Here is a 13323-nt window from a genome sequence, read left to right on the forward strand (position 1 = left end):
AGAGACCCGACTTCCTTCAGAGAAAAACACATTTAGGGCATCATTCATCTCATAATTTTCTAAAAGGATAAGTGAAAAATAATATATAATATATAAAATTATATAAATTTATAAGTTAGATGAGAAAACTTGCCCTAAATTTTGTATTTGTCCCTTCACTGCCCGCATTAGGACAGCAGACAAAAAGTTCAACGTGGGGGGAAAAACCCTGCAAAAACCCACAAAAATTGACCCTTTTTGGGAAAACACAACACGCTGGAAGCGTCGGTTTTGGCAGATTCCCAAAAGGATGTCCAAGCACCAAGAGGAATCCTGGTCTCACCTTTCCCTGCTGTGCTCCCTCTCTCCCTCCCAGCCTTACCCTCTCCAATCTCCATCTCCTCCTTCTCCTCTGCTTCTGCCGCGGCCGCTTCCTGCTGCCGGAGTTGCTGGGGGAGAAAGGAAACCACTGGATATTAGGAACAATCTTTTCCTGGAAAAGCTGCCCAGGGCAGTGGTGGAGTTCCCATCCCTAGGGGGATTTGAAGCCACGTGGATGTGGCACTTGGGGACATAGCGGTGGCCTTGGCCGTGCCAGGGAATGACTCGATGGTCTCCAAGGGCTTTTCCAGCCTGAACAATTTTGGGATTCCGTAATTGCTGGAACCGAGGGCACAGGGAATGTTTCTCTGTCTGTCCTGAGAAGTCCTGGTCCCCAGGAGAACACTGCTTTTAACCTTTGTCCGTGGAGAAAGCTTCCAGGACTTTGGGATGAATTGGAAGCTACGAGTGTGTGAAATAAATAATAGCGTAGTTCATCACAGGGTGAAAAAATGAGAGTTTTGGGTTTTTAGTATGGAGGTAGATAGGAGACAAGATGGAGGATTTTGGGCGATGTCCGATCTCCTCCTTGTTCTTCATCTGCTCCATTTTCTGCAGTGTTGGTGGCACAGGGTGATTAGGGTTAGAAAGAACCACAGTGGAGATGTTGTGTGAACAGAAAAATAATTAGTTATTGGTAGAAAGGTAGAAATAAAATACGTTCTAAGAGTTAATTGGACAAAATAGCTTTAAAAGCTATTTTAAACACACAGCTTGAACCCGTGTGTCTTGTGACTTTTGGCGCCTTTCTCTTTGCACACTAAATCTGAGATGTAGACAGCATGATGAGATTTAAATAAGAGAAAAACAAACAACAACCTGAAGACCAAAAAAAAAAAACCAAAAGTCCCGTTCGTCTCTCAATCCTGGCACAGAACTTTTTGGGGTCTCCCAATCAGGGGGATCCCCGGTGGGGTTTCCACACATAATGGAGCACAGCCCCAAGGTTTTGGAAGGAGCTGGAATTAGGGGAGACCTCTCAGGAAGGGAACCATCTCCCCTGGATACCTCTCCCTGCTGCTCCTCACCCACCTCCTTCATCGTCTCAATGGAAGCGAAGTACTTGGACCACCAGTCCAACATGCTCTCGTCCGGCTCCTCCTCCTCCACTTCCTCCCCACCTCCTCCTCCTCCTCCTCCTCCTCCTCCTTTCTTCTTCTTCTTCTTTTTCTCCTTCTCTTCCTCGGTCTGAAGGGACAAGGGAAGCACAGACAGGGACGGGGAGGGGTCAGGTGAGAAGGAATTGTTTCTGGAAGTACAAAGGTGAAGCACCAGAGGAGGGAGAACCCCCCAGGCTCAGGGGCCTCATGAACTTTCTCCCTTTTACAGCCACAGACACTGAGGCACAGAACACCCAAGGGTGACCAAGGTTTTGGAGAAAGTGCCAGAATCACGGAAGGGTTTGGGTGGGAAGGGACCTTAAAGCTCATCCAATTCCAATCCTGACACCTTCCACCGTTCCAGGTTGCTCCAAGCCCCATCTAACCTGGCCTTGGACGCTTCCAGAGATGCGGCAGTCCCACAACACATCCCCATTTCCATCATTCTATTTATCCGTGCATTCCCCAGGCTACATCTCTGGAATCTTCCACGGCAAGAGTCGAAACTGCGCCCAGCAAAACACCTTGGGTCCCCTGGGTGGAGCAAGGGAACCTTTCCCAGCTGGTACCTGGTTGTGGTGGGAATATCCAGCATTCCTCCCCCATCCCTGCCTGTCCTGGGATAGCTGGGATGAGAAGTCCTGGCCCAAAAGAGCTCCCCAAACTGCAGGAATGAGGCCACTGCCACATCCCTTGAGGGGACAGCACTGCTGTGTCTCTGTCATGGGACAGAGGGGCGATGTCCGTGCCTGGCTTGGGCTGGGGAGGGTGCCTGGTCCATCAGAAGGGACGTGGAAGGGCTGGAGAGGGAGCAGGGAGTTGGGAGGAGGGATGCAGAGAAGATCCATCACTTACCACATCCACCTTCACCACTGCATCGGAATTCTGCCGCCCCGGGATGGAAGGGAACAGGGAGAGGGAGAGCAGGTTAAGGACACACCCTCAGCTGAGTGCAAATCATCATTCCCAGGGTGGTTTGGGTGGGAAGGGTCCTTAAAGCCCATCTCATTCCACAACCCTGCCATGGGCAGGGACACCTCCCACTGTCCCAGGCTGCTCCAAGCCCATCCAACCTGGCTTTGGGCACTGCCAGGGATCCAGGGACAGCCACAGCTTCCCAGGGAATTCCAGCCAGCCCCTCCTCACCCTCACAGGGAACAATTCCTAATTCCCAAAATCCCATCCAGCCCTGCCCTCTGGCAGTGGGAGCAATTCCCTGGCTCCTGTCCCTCCAGGCCTTGTCCCCAGTCCCTCTGCAGCTCTCCTGGAGCCCCTTCAGGCCCTGCAAGGGGCTCTGAGCTTTCCCTGGATCCTTTTCCTCTCCAGGTGAGCACTCCCAGCTCTCCCAGCCTGGCTCCAGAGCAGAGGGGCTCCAGCTCTCAGAGCACCTCCTCAGGAATGTGTTTTTGTGGAGGAAGCTCTGGAGAAGAAGGGTGGGAGAAGGAGTTGAAATTCCCATTCTGGACCCAAAAACGGGCACAGGCACATTGAGTGTGACACCCCTGGGACACGCTGCCTTCCCAATTCTGGCTGAAATCCCTCAGAAATTGGCAATTCCACGAGGAAAGAGGTGCTGCCACACGGATACTCACAGCTTCCAGCTTCACCATCGTGTCCATCTTCTTGATGGGGACCTCGGGTTCCATGTTGACCACAATCTCCCCTGTGGGGCGAGAGCGGTGGGCCCTGCTGGTCATGGCCAGGTAGCCGTTGAGGTGTTTGGCTGGAGAGAGGACAGAAAAGGAGAAAGAACAAGGGAGAGGGACAGTGGAGAGGAGAAACTGACAGTTCAGGTGAGATCTACGGGATTCAAGACAGAAAGTACGAGTTCAGTGAGATCTTTCAGGATTGAGGCCACAAAGTGAGAGTTCAGGTGAGATCCTACAGGATTCAGGCTGGGAACTGAGATTTCAAGTGACATCCTACAGATTCAGGCCAGAAATGGAGAGTTCAGGTGAGATCCTACAGGATTCAGATTAGAAATTGAGAGTTCAGGTGAGATCCTACAGGATTCATGCCAGAAAGTGAGAGTTCAGGTGAGATCCTACAGGATTCAGGCTAGAAACAGAGAGTTCAGTGAGATCTTTCAGGATTCAGGCTGGGAACCAAGATTTCAAGTGACATCCTACAGATTCAGGCCAGAAATGGAGAGTTCAGGTGAGATCCTACAGGATTCAGATTAGAAATTGAGAGTTCAGGTGAGATCCTACAGGATTCAGGCCAGAAAGTGAGAGTTCAGGTGAGATCCTACAGGATTCAGGCTGGGAACCGAGATTTCAAGTGAGATCCTACAGGATTCAAGACAGAAAGTGAGAGTTCAGGTGAGATCCTACAGGATTCAGGCTGGGAACTGAGAGTTCAGGTGAGATCCTACAGGATTCAGGCCACAAAGTGGGAGTTCAAGTGAGATCCTATAGGATTCAGGCCAGAAACTGAGATTTCAAGTGACATCCTACAGATTCAGGCTGGGAATCGAGAGTTCAGGTGAGATCCTACAGGATTCAGGCCAGAAAGTGAGAGTTCAGGAGAGATCCTACAGGATTCAGGCCACAAAGTGAGAGTTCAAGTGAGATCCTATAGGATTCGGGCCACAAAGTGAGATTTCAAGTGACATCCTACAGATTCAGGCTACGAATCGAGAGTTCAGGTGAGATCCTACAGGATTCAGGCCAGAAAGTGAGAGTTCAGGTGAGATCCTACAGAATTCAGGCTGGGAACCAATATTTCAAGTGAGATCCTACAGGACTCAGGACAGAAATTAAGGTCAGGTGAGATCCCGCAGGATTTAGGCCGGAGCACAGTGGGACCACCATGTTTGGAGCAGTGGAAATGAGCACAGAGCCTTCAGCAGGACCAAAATCCCACCCAGAGCAAAGGAAGGTGGAGGATAAACCAGAAATGTCCAGAGGAGAAGAGGCAGAGAAGATTGTCCTGAAAGCCTCCGGTGGCTCGGACACAACCCCTGGTCCAGGTTTAGGGATTAGGAATGGGATCATACTGGGGAGTAGGAATTAGGAATGGGATCATGCTGAGATTAGGAATGGGATCATGCTGGGAAGGGCAGTAGGGATTAGGAGTAGGATCAGACTGAGAAGGAAGGTAGGGACTAGGAATGGGATCATGCTGAGAAAACTGGTAGGAATTAGGAATGGGATCATGCTGTGGAGTAGAGATTAGAAATGGGATCATACTGGGAAGAGCAGTAGGGATTGGGATTATACTGCGAAAACTGGTAGGGATTGGGAATGGGATCATGCTTGGAAGGGCAGTAGGGATTAGGAATGGGATCATGCTGGGAAGACCAGTAGGGATTAGGAATGGGATCATGCTGGGGAGAAGGGATTAGGAATGGGATCATACTGGGAAGGGCAGTAGGGGTTAGGAATGGGATCATGCTGGGAAGGCCAGTAGGAATTAGGAATGGGATCATGCTGGGAAGGGCAGTAGGGATTGGGAATGGGATCATGCTGGGAAGGCCAGTAGGGATTAGGAATGGGATCCTGCTGGGAGGGGCAGTAGGGATTGGGAATGGGATCATGCTGGAAAGGACAGTAGGGACCCAACATGTCCTTGGGAATCTTGCCCAGCCTCCAGCCCCAAAACTGGGAACAGAGGAGTAATTCCCAAGACTCCCAAGCCCTCGGCTGCTGGGATGGGTGGGAAGTGGGTCTGGGATGGGTTTTCCTGGGGTGCTGATGGATTGGGGTGGTTGGGGGCGAGAGGGGCCTGGAACTCTGCTCCCACTATGGGGACTGAGTGTGGCCAAATCCTGCCCCAGTCCTGAGGAACACCTGGGGACTCGAGTCCTGAAGCTGCAGAGATGTTGGAGGTGAACCTTGTTGGAGTTTAGGGTATAGGGAATTTTTTTCGTTTGTTTCATTTGTTTTGATTTTTAGGAGAATATTGTTTTTAATCTTTGTTTATGGAGAAAGTTTCTAAGACTTTGGGATGAATTGGAATTTATGAGTACAATATAAATAGAAATTTATAGGTGTATAAATAGTTTATTATAGAGTGAAAAATTTAGAATTTTGGGTTTTTAATATGGAGGGGGATAGGAAATAAGATGAAGGATTTTGGGTGTTTGATCTCTTTTTTGGTTTTAATTTATTATATTTTTTATAGTGTTGGGAGTATAAAATATTGGTTAGAAAGAAACACAAAGTAGATGTTGTGTAGATAAATAATTAGTTATTGGTAGAAAGGTAGAAATAAAGTACATGTTAAAATTTAATTAAATAAAATAGCTTTAAAAGACTTTAAATTTGTGGGTTTTGTAGCTTTTAGTGGTTTTTTTTTAATATGCTAAGTCTAAGATGTAAATAGTGTATATAAATATATACTGTATAGATAAATAGATATATGCATATAAGTAGATATATAGATATATAGTGTACATATAAATAGTGCATAGAATTTTTAATTAGAGAAAAAACAATAATTTGAAGATCAAAAAACTAAAACTCCTTTTTGCTTTTCACTTTTACTACAAAAATTTTTAGGGGTCTTGTCACAGACATATTTTATGAAAATCCTGTTGCCAGGATTTTCTTCTCCTGAGAAGCTGAGAGGCCTCAGGAACAAAATATAAGGAATGACTGTCTGCTGCTCTGGAATGCAACAGGTGGATCTGTGATTGGTCTCATGTGGTTGTTTCTAATTAATGGCCAATCACAGTCTAGCTGTTCAGATTCTCTGGTCATCGCAAGGTTTTGTTATTCATTCCATTCTCTTCTTGTCTAACCTTCTGATGATTCCTTTCTCTCTATTCTTTTAGTATGGTTTTAGTTTAACATTTTTATTATAATATATATGATAATATAATAAATCAGCCTTCTGAAACACAGAGCCAAGATTCTCGTCTCTTCCCTCGTCCTGGCTGCCCTGCAAAGACCACATCATCTCCCCAAACCAGAGTGCTGAAGTTAGGGTTTTTCTTGGAGAAAAGAACCATAATTTCTGTGGGTTAGCCATTCCTCTCACGGTCCCACAGCCCATCCCACCTGTTATGAGTAGAAAAAGGTGTTCATTTTTTTAAAAAAAGGTTGCATAGTTAAATTGCTGCTAAGTTGGAGTTTTAACTATTCATTGTTAATAATTTCATGTTGTAATCACCTGCTTTTAATAGTTTTTCTCTAATTACCTGTTGATGGTTAAAAATCCCTCTTTCACTGAGCATCCCCTCCCCTCCCCGCTCCACTCGAAGATGACACCTGGGACTGCAAAGGTGAAATCGGAGCTAACACGCAAATGTGAAGGACCAGCGTGCAAAGGTGTAAACACCTCACCAAATCCTGCAAAAAACCCCTAAAACAATCAGCCAGCATGGGATTAAGGGATCTAAGTGATGTCTAAAGGTGAGCAACTGAATCCAGTGATAAGATCCTTTTTACCCCTCACCCTAACCTAAAGGATGTCAGCTAGAAAGAGGACCTCGAATGTCAGACTGGATAACCAGGATCTCCTGATGCTCCTGTGAGGAACGGAGCCCCAGCTCTGCCTGCATCCCAGCAGACAAAGCTGCAATCATCCTCCTTCTCCGTGCTACAGCGGCGTGTGCGCAACCCATCGGTTCTCCCAACCCGAGCTGATTTCTTTGTTAATAAAGGCATCAAAAAGGAGAAAGATCTCCTGCCCAATATTTTTCACCACCTCCCTTTTGTCCCAGACCAGGTCCCCGTGTCCCAATCCTGGTACCTGCCATGTTCCAGTGCTGGGCTTGCTTGTCGGGCGGGCGGTAGATGAACTTGCGGAGGGAGCTGACGGTGTGGGAGCCCACCAGGGTGTAGCGCCCGAAGGCACGGCAGTCCACCACGCGGATGTTCAGGGGCGGGTGCAGCAGCTCATTCTCCGGGAGGTCCTGGGGAACAGGGGAGGGCTGGTCACCAGGGAATGGGAGCGGCTGGTCTGGGGGTTGGGAAGGGCAGGGGGGATTGGGAGCGGGGTTGTGATGGGAAGGGAAGTAGGGATTAGGAATGGGATCATACTGGGGAGAAAGGATTAGGAATGGGATCATACTGGGGAAGGGTGGTAGGGATTAGGAATGGGATCATGCTGGGGAGTAGGGATTAGGAATGGGATCCTGCTGGCAAAAACAGGAGGGATTGGGGATGAGATCATGCTGGGAAAAACTGTAGAGATTAGGAATGGGATCATACTGGGAAGGGCAGTAGGAATTAGGAATGGGATCATACTGGGAAGGGTAGTAGGGATTAGGAGTAGGATCAGACTGAGAAGGCAGATAGGGATTAGGAATGGGATCATGCTGGGGAGAAGGGATTAGGAATGGGATCATACTGGGAAGGGCAGTAGGGATTAGGAATGGGATCATGCTGGGAAGGGCAGTAGGAATTGGGAATGGGATCGTGCTGGGAAGGGCAGTAGGGATTGGGAATGGGATCCTGCTGGGAAAACCAGTAAGGATTAGGAATAGAATCCTGCTGGGAAGGACAGTGGGGATTAGGAACAGGATCATGCTGGAGGAAGAAATCCGGAGCTGCTTCAGCAAAATGTGTCTTGGGACCCCTCAGGTGAAGGAACGGTGTCCATGTGCTCCATTGTTTTAGGAAAACTGGAGTAAAGGGCTTGGAGCCATGGTGGGCTGCAGAAATTCCAGGTTCCATCTGAGGGATCAGAGGGAAGGGGCAACACTCACCACCTCGAACCACTTGACCAAAGTGCTGAAGTTGGGGTTTTTCTTGTAGTTCTGGATCAGGGCAGACTGGACGCCCTTCCCGGCACACTCGATGTCCACGCGGGGCCGGTCCACCTGGGCCAGGTTCACTCTCTTCAGGTCTCTGAGCCCCCAGAACAAGATCTAGGGCAGGAGGAGAGGGAGGAGGGAGTGTGTGAATGTGAGAGGGATGATCCCTGGGAGCTGGTTCTCCATGGAGAGGGATCCCACTGCTGATGCCATCACAGGGCAGCGGTGGATCCCTGAATTGTCTACTCCTTTACACCCTGCAGCCCAAGGTCTCCAGCCTCCTGCCCTCAGCATTTTCCTGCCTTTCTCCCTTCCTGGTCTTTTCCTGCCCTGGGAATCCAGCTCTCTCCATCTGTGGTGGCTCTGGATCCAGCCCTGCCATCGCTTCGTCCCAGTGGGATCAGTGTCACTGGGGAAACTTCCCTGTCCCTATCTGGGATAACAAAATGCCACCATCCAAAATTCCTGAAAATGGAGATTTTCCCCACCTCCTCATATTTTCCCCACCTCCTTATTCCCCATGGTTGTGTTAAAATTGTGAGGAACACAACTCATTTATTGTGATGCAAATGTATGAAAAACCAGGAACCAAAATCCCTCTGGGGACCTGTTCAGTGGCACCTCACCTGAGCAGAGACACTTTCACCCAGGGCTGAGATGTGCCCTGAGCATCCCTGTGGGCATTGTCTGGGTCACGGATGTCCACCAGGACCTTCAAGGGACACATCACAGAACCATGGAATCATTTGGAAAAGCCCTCCAGGATCATCGAGTCCAACCTGTGACCAGTCCTCTCCTTGTCCCCAGTCCGGAGCACTGAGAGCCCAACCCCCGCTGGCTGTCCCCTCCTGTCTCTGTGCAGAGCCACAAGGTCCCCCCTGAGGCTCCTTTTCTCCAGGCTGAGCCCCTTTCCAGCTCCCTCAGCCTCTCCTGGGGCTCCATTCCCTTCCCTGGACATGCTCCAGGCCTCTCTTGCTGTCAGGAGGGGCCCAGAGCTGCCCCCAGCAATGGAGGTGCCCCAGCAGTGGCAGCACAAAGGGACAGAGTTGATGCCCACAGTATTTTGGATACAAAATCCCCCTTTAGGTATCCCTGGATACATGAGAAGCATCCCATCCTCATTTCCTGAGGTTGATGGGATACAGAACACCTGAGCTATGGGATTGCTCTGGGAGCAGATGATCCAGCTCCGTGTCCATCTCTAACTTTCTGTGAGCTGCATCTCAGCCCAGGTGCTGCTCAATTGTGGTCCTGCCCAGGTTTGACAGCAAGGAATGATCCAATTCCCTGGTTTTTTTAGGGATGCTGCAGCCTGGTTCCCAGAACAGCCACCACGGACAGATCCTCGACTCCCAGCTCCCTCCTGCCCTTCCAACACCCTTGGAGATGTTCTCCTGCCCCAGGCAATGCTCCACATGGACATTGGTTACCTCCACTCTGTATCTGCTCAGCACCGGCCGAATTCCCAGAGGCACCGGCAGGATGGGGCCTCGGTCCATGTCCGTGGGGCCATCGATGGGGGGCAGGTCTGATTTACCCCCAGGGCCGATCTGGAAGAGGTGGATCATGGATTAGGATCTGCTCCTCTGAGCTGCTGGGAAGCAGCTTTTGGTCCTTCTCACAGAATTGTGGAATCACAGATTGGGTTTGGGTTGGAAGGGATCTCAAAGATCAGCTCATTCCAACCCCTGCCATGGGCAGGGACAAATTCCAAAGGGAGCTGGGCTGTGTGGAACTGGTCCCAGTTGTTTGATCTGGGGTGTCTCAGAGGGCTGAGAGCCCAGGGCAGGTGCTTTGGGAAGAAGAAAATACAGGAGCAGAAGGTGCTGGGAATTCCACACAGAACAGTCCTCGGAGCAATCCAAACTTCTCAGCCCACCAATGCAGCCCATCCCGGGGCTGTTCCATCCTGGAATTGCACCTGCTGGGCTGTGTGTGAGGAAACGGAGATGTGGTCCCAGAGCTCAGCCCAGGAGCAGGTTTAAGGTCCCGTTTCCAGCCCAGGGCTCAGTAAAGATCAAATATCCCATGTGAGCCATTCACCCAGTCCAAGGAAAACTGGGAGAAAAAGGGGTTGGATGAGCACCTGCCCTGGCAGAAAAAGGAGATGGGAAAAGCATTTCAGCAGATGGAGCATGAGGCACAAAAGTAGAAGAGTTTAACTCTGGTATTGCCCCAGACTGTGAATCACGGGATGGTTTGGGCTGGGAGGGACTTTAAAGACCATTGAATTCCAGCCCCCTGCCATGGGCAGGGACAAATTCCACCTTTCTGGGCTGCTCCAAGCCCCATCCCACCTGGCCTTGGACACTTCCAGGTGCCTTTGATGAACAACAAATGGTTGATCATCCAAGAGAAACTACAAGGGTCCAGCAGACCAACGACCACGTGAAGGTTGTTCCATTATTCCCAATTCTCCATAAATTAACCCCTCTCCCTTCCAACCCTGCATCCATCCTTCCCCTCCCTTTGTCCAGCTGGCACCTGGAGCAGCTCGAAGGCGGCCAGCAGGTCCCCGGCCGTGGCGTTGCCGCGGTAGATCTGGTAATATTCCAGCTGCGGCGGGAAGCGCGGCGGGCAGTACTGCTCGTCCGACATCTTCACCACCGGCTTGGCGAACGTCCGGCCCATGAAGTCGGCTTTTCCCTACGGAAAGAGCACTTGAGGTTGGGGATCCGACACAGGAATTCCATGATTAGCTCTGTGGTTCTCCACAGGAACGCTTGGGGTTGGGGTTCCAACACGGAAATTCCAGATTTAGCCCCATGGTTCTCCCCAGGAGCACTTGGGGTTGGGGATCTGACATGGGAATGCCAATATTAGCTTTGTGGTTCTCCCCAAGAGCCCTTGTGGTTGGGAGTCCAACATGAGAATTCCAAATTTAGCTCTGTGGTTCTCTCCAGGAGCCCTTGAGGTTGGGGATCCAACATGGGAATTCCAAATTTAGCTCTGTGGTTCTCTCCAGGAGCACTTGGAGCTGGGGATCCAACATGGAAATTCCAAATTTAGTCCCATGGTTCTCCCCAGGAGCACTTGGGGTTGGGGATCCAACATGGGAATTCCAAATTTAGCTCTGTGGTTCTCCCCAAGGAGCACTTGGGATTGGGGATCCAACATGGAAATTCCCAATTTAGCCCTGTGTTTGTCTCCAGGAGCACTTGGTATTGGGGTTTCAGCATGGGAATTCCAAATTTAGCCCCATGGTTCTCCCCAGGAGCACTTGGAGCTGGGAATCCAACATGGGAATTCCAAATTTAGCCCCATGGTTCTCCCCAGGAGCACTTGGGGTTGGGGATCCAACATGGGAATTCCAAATTTAGCCCCATGGTTCTCCCCAGGAGCACTTGGGGTTGGGGATCCAACATGGGAATTCCAAATTTAGCCCCTTTGCTCTCCCCAGGAGCGCTTGGGATTGGGATCCAACATGGAAATTCCAAATTTTGCCCTGTGGTTCTCTCCAGGAGCCCTTGTGGTTGGGGATCCAGCATGAGAATTCCAAAACTAACCCTGTGATTTTCCCCAGGAGCACTTGGGGTTGGGGATCCAACATGGGAATTCCAAATTTAGCCCTGCGATTCTTCCCGCCATGGTCGTAACAGGAACGGGATCAGCGCTCTGGCCTTGGGATGCCAAAGCTCAGGGAAAACTTTCAGTCCTGAATCCTTGAAGGAGATTTGGGACAGCTGAAGCCTGGGACAGCAAGGAGGCCAGGGATGAGCAGTTTTCCCAAATGGAAATGCTCCTTGGCTACAGCCTCTTTCCTCCTTCTCCAAAAATAAGACACATCTGAGATTTATGAGCGGCAGAGGCTCCGTGGGAGATTCGGAAAGACCATTCTCCAAGGATCAGGGAAAAAAGCTCCCCAAATCCTCCGCCTCCAAATTTTGAGCGATCCCAGCATCCAAACCACGCACAATTTCCTGGGATTTTCTCACCACAGTGTCCTGGTCGTAGATCTCGATGACAATGATGGGGGGGTCATCCCGCATCTCGTGAGCTTCCCCGTACAGCTCCACGTTGTCGAACACCAGGAGCTGGTCCCAGGTCGGGCAAAGGGTCTCGTTGAGAACCTGGGGAAATGGGAGAGATTCCTACTGCTCCAGGAACGGACCAGGGTCCTGGGAAAGGGTGGCGGGTGGGGCTGCTGTGTGTTTTTTGGATCAGGGAGGCATTGGGAATCACCCAGGGATTCTTCTGAGGAAAATAATCCAAGAGCAGATGAGCAGAGCTGGGTGATTCCCAGGCTTCCTAAAGATTGGCAACCCTCAGACTGGGAAGGGAAGACTGAAAAATCACTTTTACATGACCCAGTTCTGCCTAAACTGGCAGGGAATCACCAGGAATCACAAGGAATCATGGAGAATCATGGAGAATCGCAGGGAATTGCAGCCACCGGGATGTGGGACACATACTGGGAATGGGCAGATGAGCAGAGCCGGGTGATTCCCAGGCTTCCTAAAGATTGGCAACCCTCAGACTGGGAAAGGAAGACTGAAAAATCACTTTGACATGACCCAGTTCTGCCTAAACTGGCAGGGAATAAGTGGGAATCATGGAGAATTGTTGGGAATTATGGAGAATCACGGGGAATTGCAGCCACCAGGATGTGGGACATAAATTGGGAATGGGCTCCTGGGGAGAGATCTCCTGGAAACCATCAATTCCCAGTTCCAGAGCAGCTCTCCCTCCACAGGAGTCCAGGACCAGCCTGATCCTCATTTATGGGATCTGTGCCATTGCAGAGCCAGCCATCCCTGCGCCTCTCGGTCCCCGCATCCCAGGAATGCTCACCTCGGTGCACTGGCTCTGGGAGATGAAGAAGACCCGTGCGAAGGGGTCCGAGAGGCCGCTGCTGTCGGCTGCGAACAAGCTCCTGGCTTGGTACATGTGGGCTCGCAGCTGGAACACCTGTTTCTCTGGAAGAGAGAGGGAGTGGAATGGGATAGGATGGCTCGGGGTGGCCTCTGGGAGTCTTGTCCTGAATCATGATTTTAAAGGGTTAAGATTTTAGCTGGGGGTTAGAACCAATTAATATTGAAGTTAGGTGCACCAACGATGGGTTAAAGATTATTAGATGCTTAAGTTAAAGCTAATTGTTATATTTTGAGCTCATTTGTAGAAGGAAGTGGAGCAAGTGAACCATTATGGGAACACATTGTG

General features: G+C 50.2%; 1 protein-coding gene across 1 annotated transcript in view; it reads right to left on the reverse strand.

Annotated features, from left to right (window-relative positions):
• Nucleotides 1–13323, reverse strand: part of OTOF (otoferlin) — an 89252-nt gene that overhangs the window by 20089 nt on the left and 55840 nt on the right. The window contains exons 25-34 of the mRNA XM_038132078.1: nucleotides 12955–13079; nucleotides 12099–12233; nucleotides 10648–10809; nucleotides 9594–9713; nucleotides 8116–8277; nucleotides 7158–7320; nucleotides 3053–3183; nucleotides 2316–2345; nucleotides 1393–1548; nucleotides 362–428 (exon numbers count right to left, since the gene is read on the reverse strand). Of these exons, the coding sequence (XP_037988006.1) occupies nucleotides 362–428; nucleotides 1393–1548; nucleotides 2316–2345; nucleotides 3053–3183; nucleotides 7158–7320; nucleotides 8116–8277; nucleotides 9594–9713; nucleotides 10648–10809; nucleotides 12099–12233; nucleotides 12955–13079 (1251 nt within the window). The remainder of the gene's footprint in view (nucleotides 1–361; nucleotides 429–1392; nucleotides 1549–2315; nucleotides 2346–3052; nucleotides 3184–7157; nucleotides 7321–8115; nucleotides 8278–9593; nucleotides 9714–10647; nucleotides 10810–12098; nucleotides 12234–12954; nucleotides 13080–13323) is intronic.

This window comes from Motacilla alba, chromosome 3 (assembly GCF_015832195.1).
Source record: "Motacilla alba alba isolate MOTALB_02 chromosome 3, Motacilla_alba_V1.0_pri, whole genome shotgun sequence".
Taxonomy (NCBI): domain Eukaryota; kingdom Metazoa; phylum Chordata; class Aves; order Passeriformes; family Motacillidae; genus Motacilla; species Motacilla alba.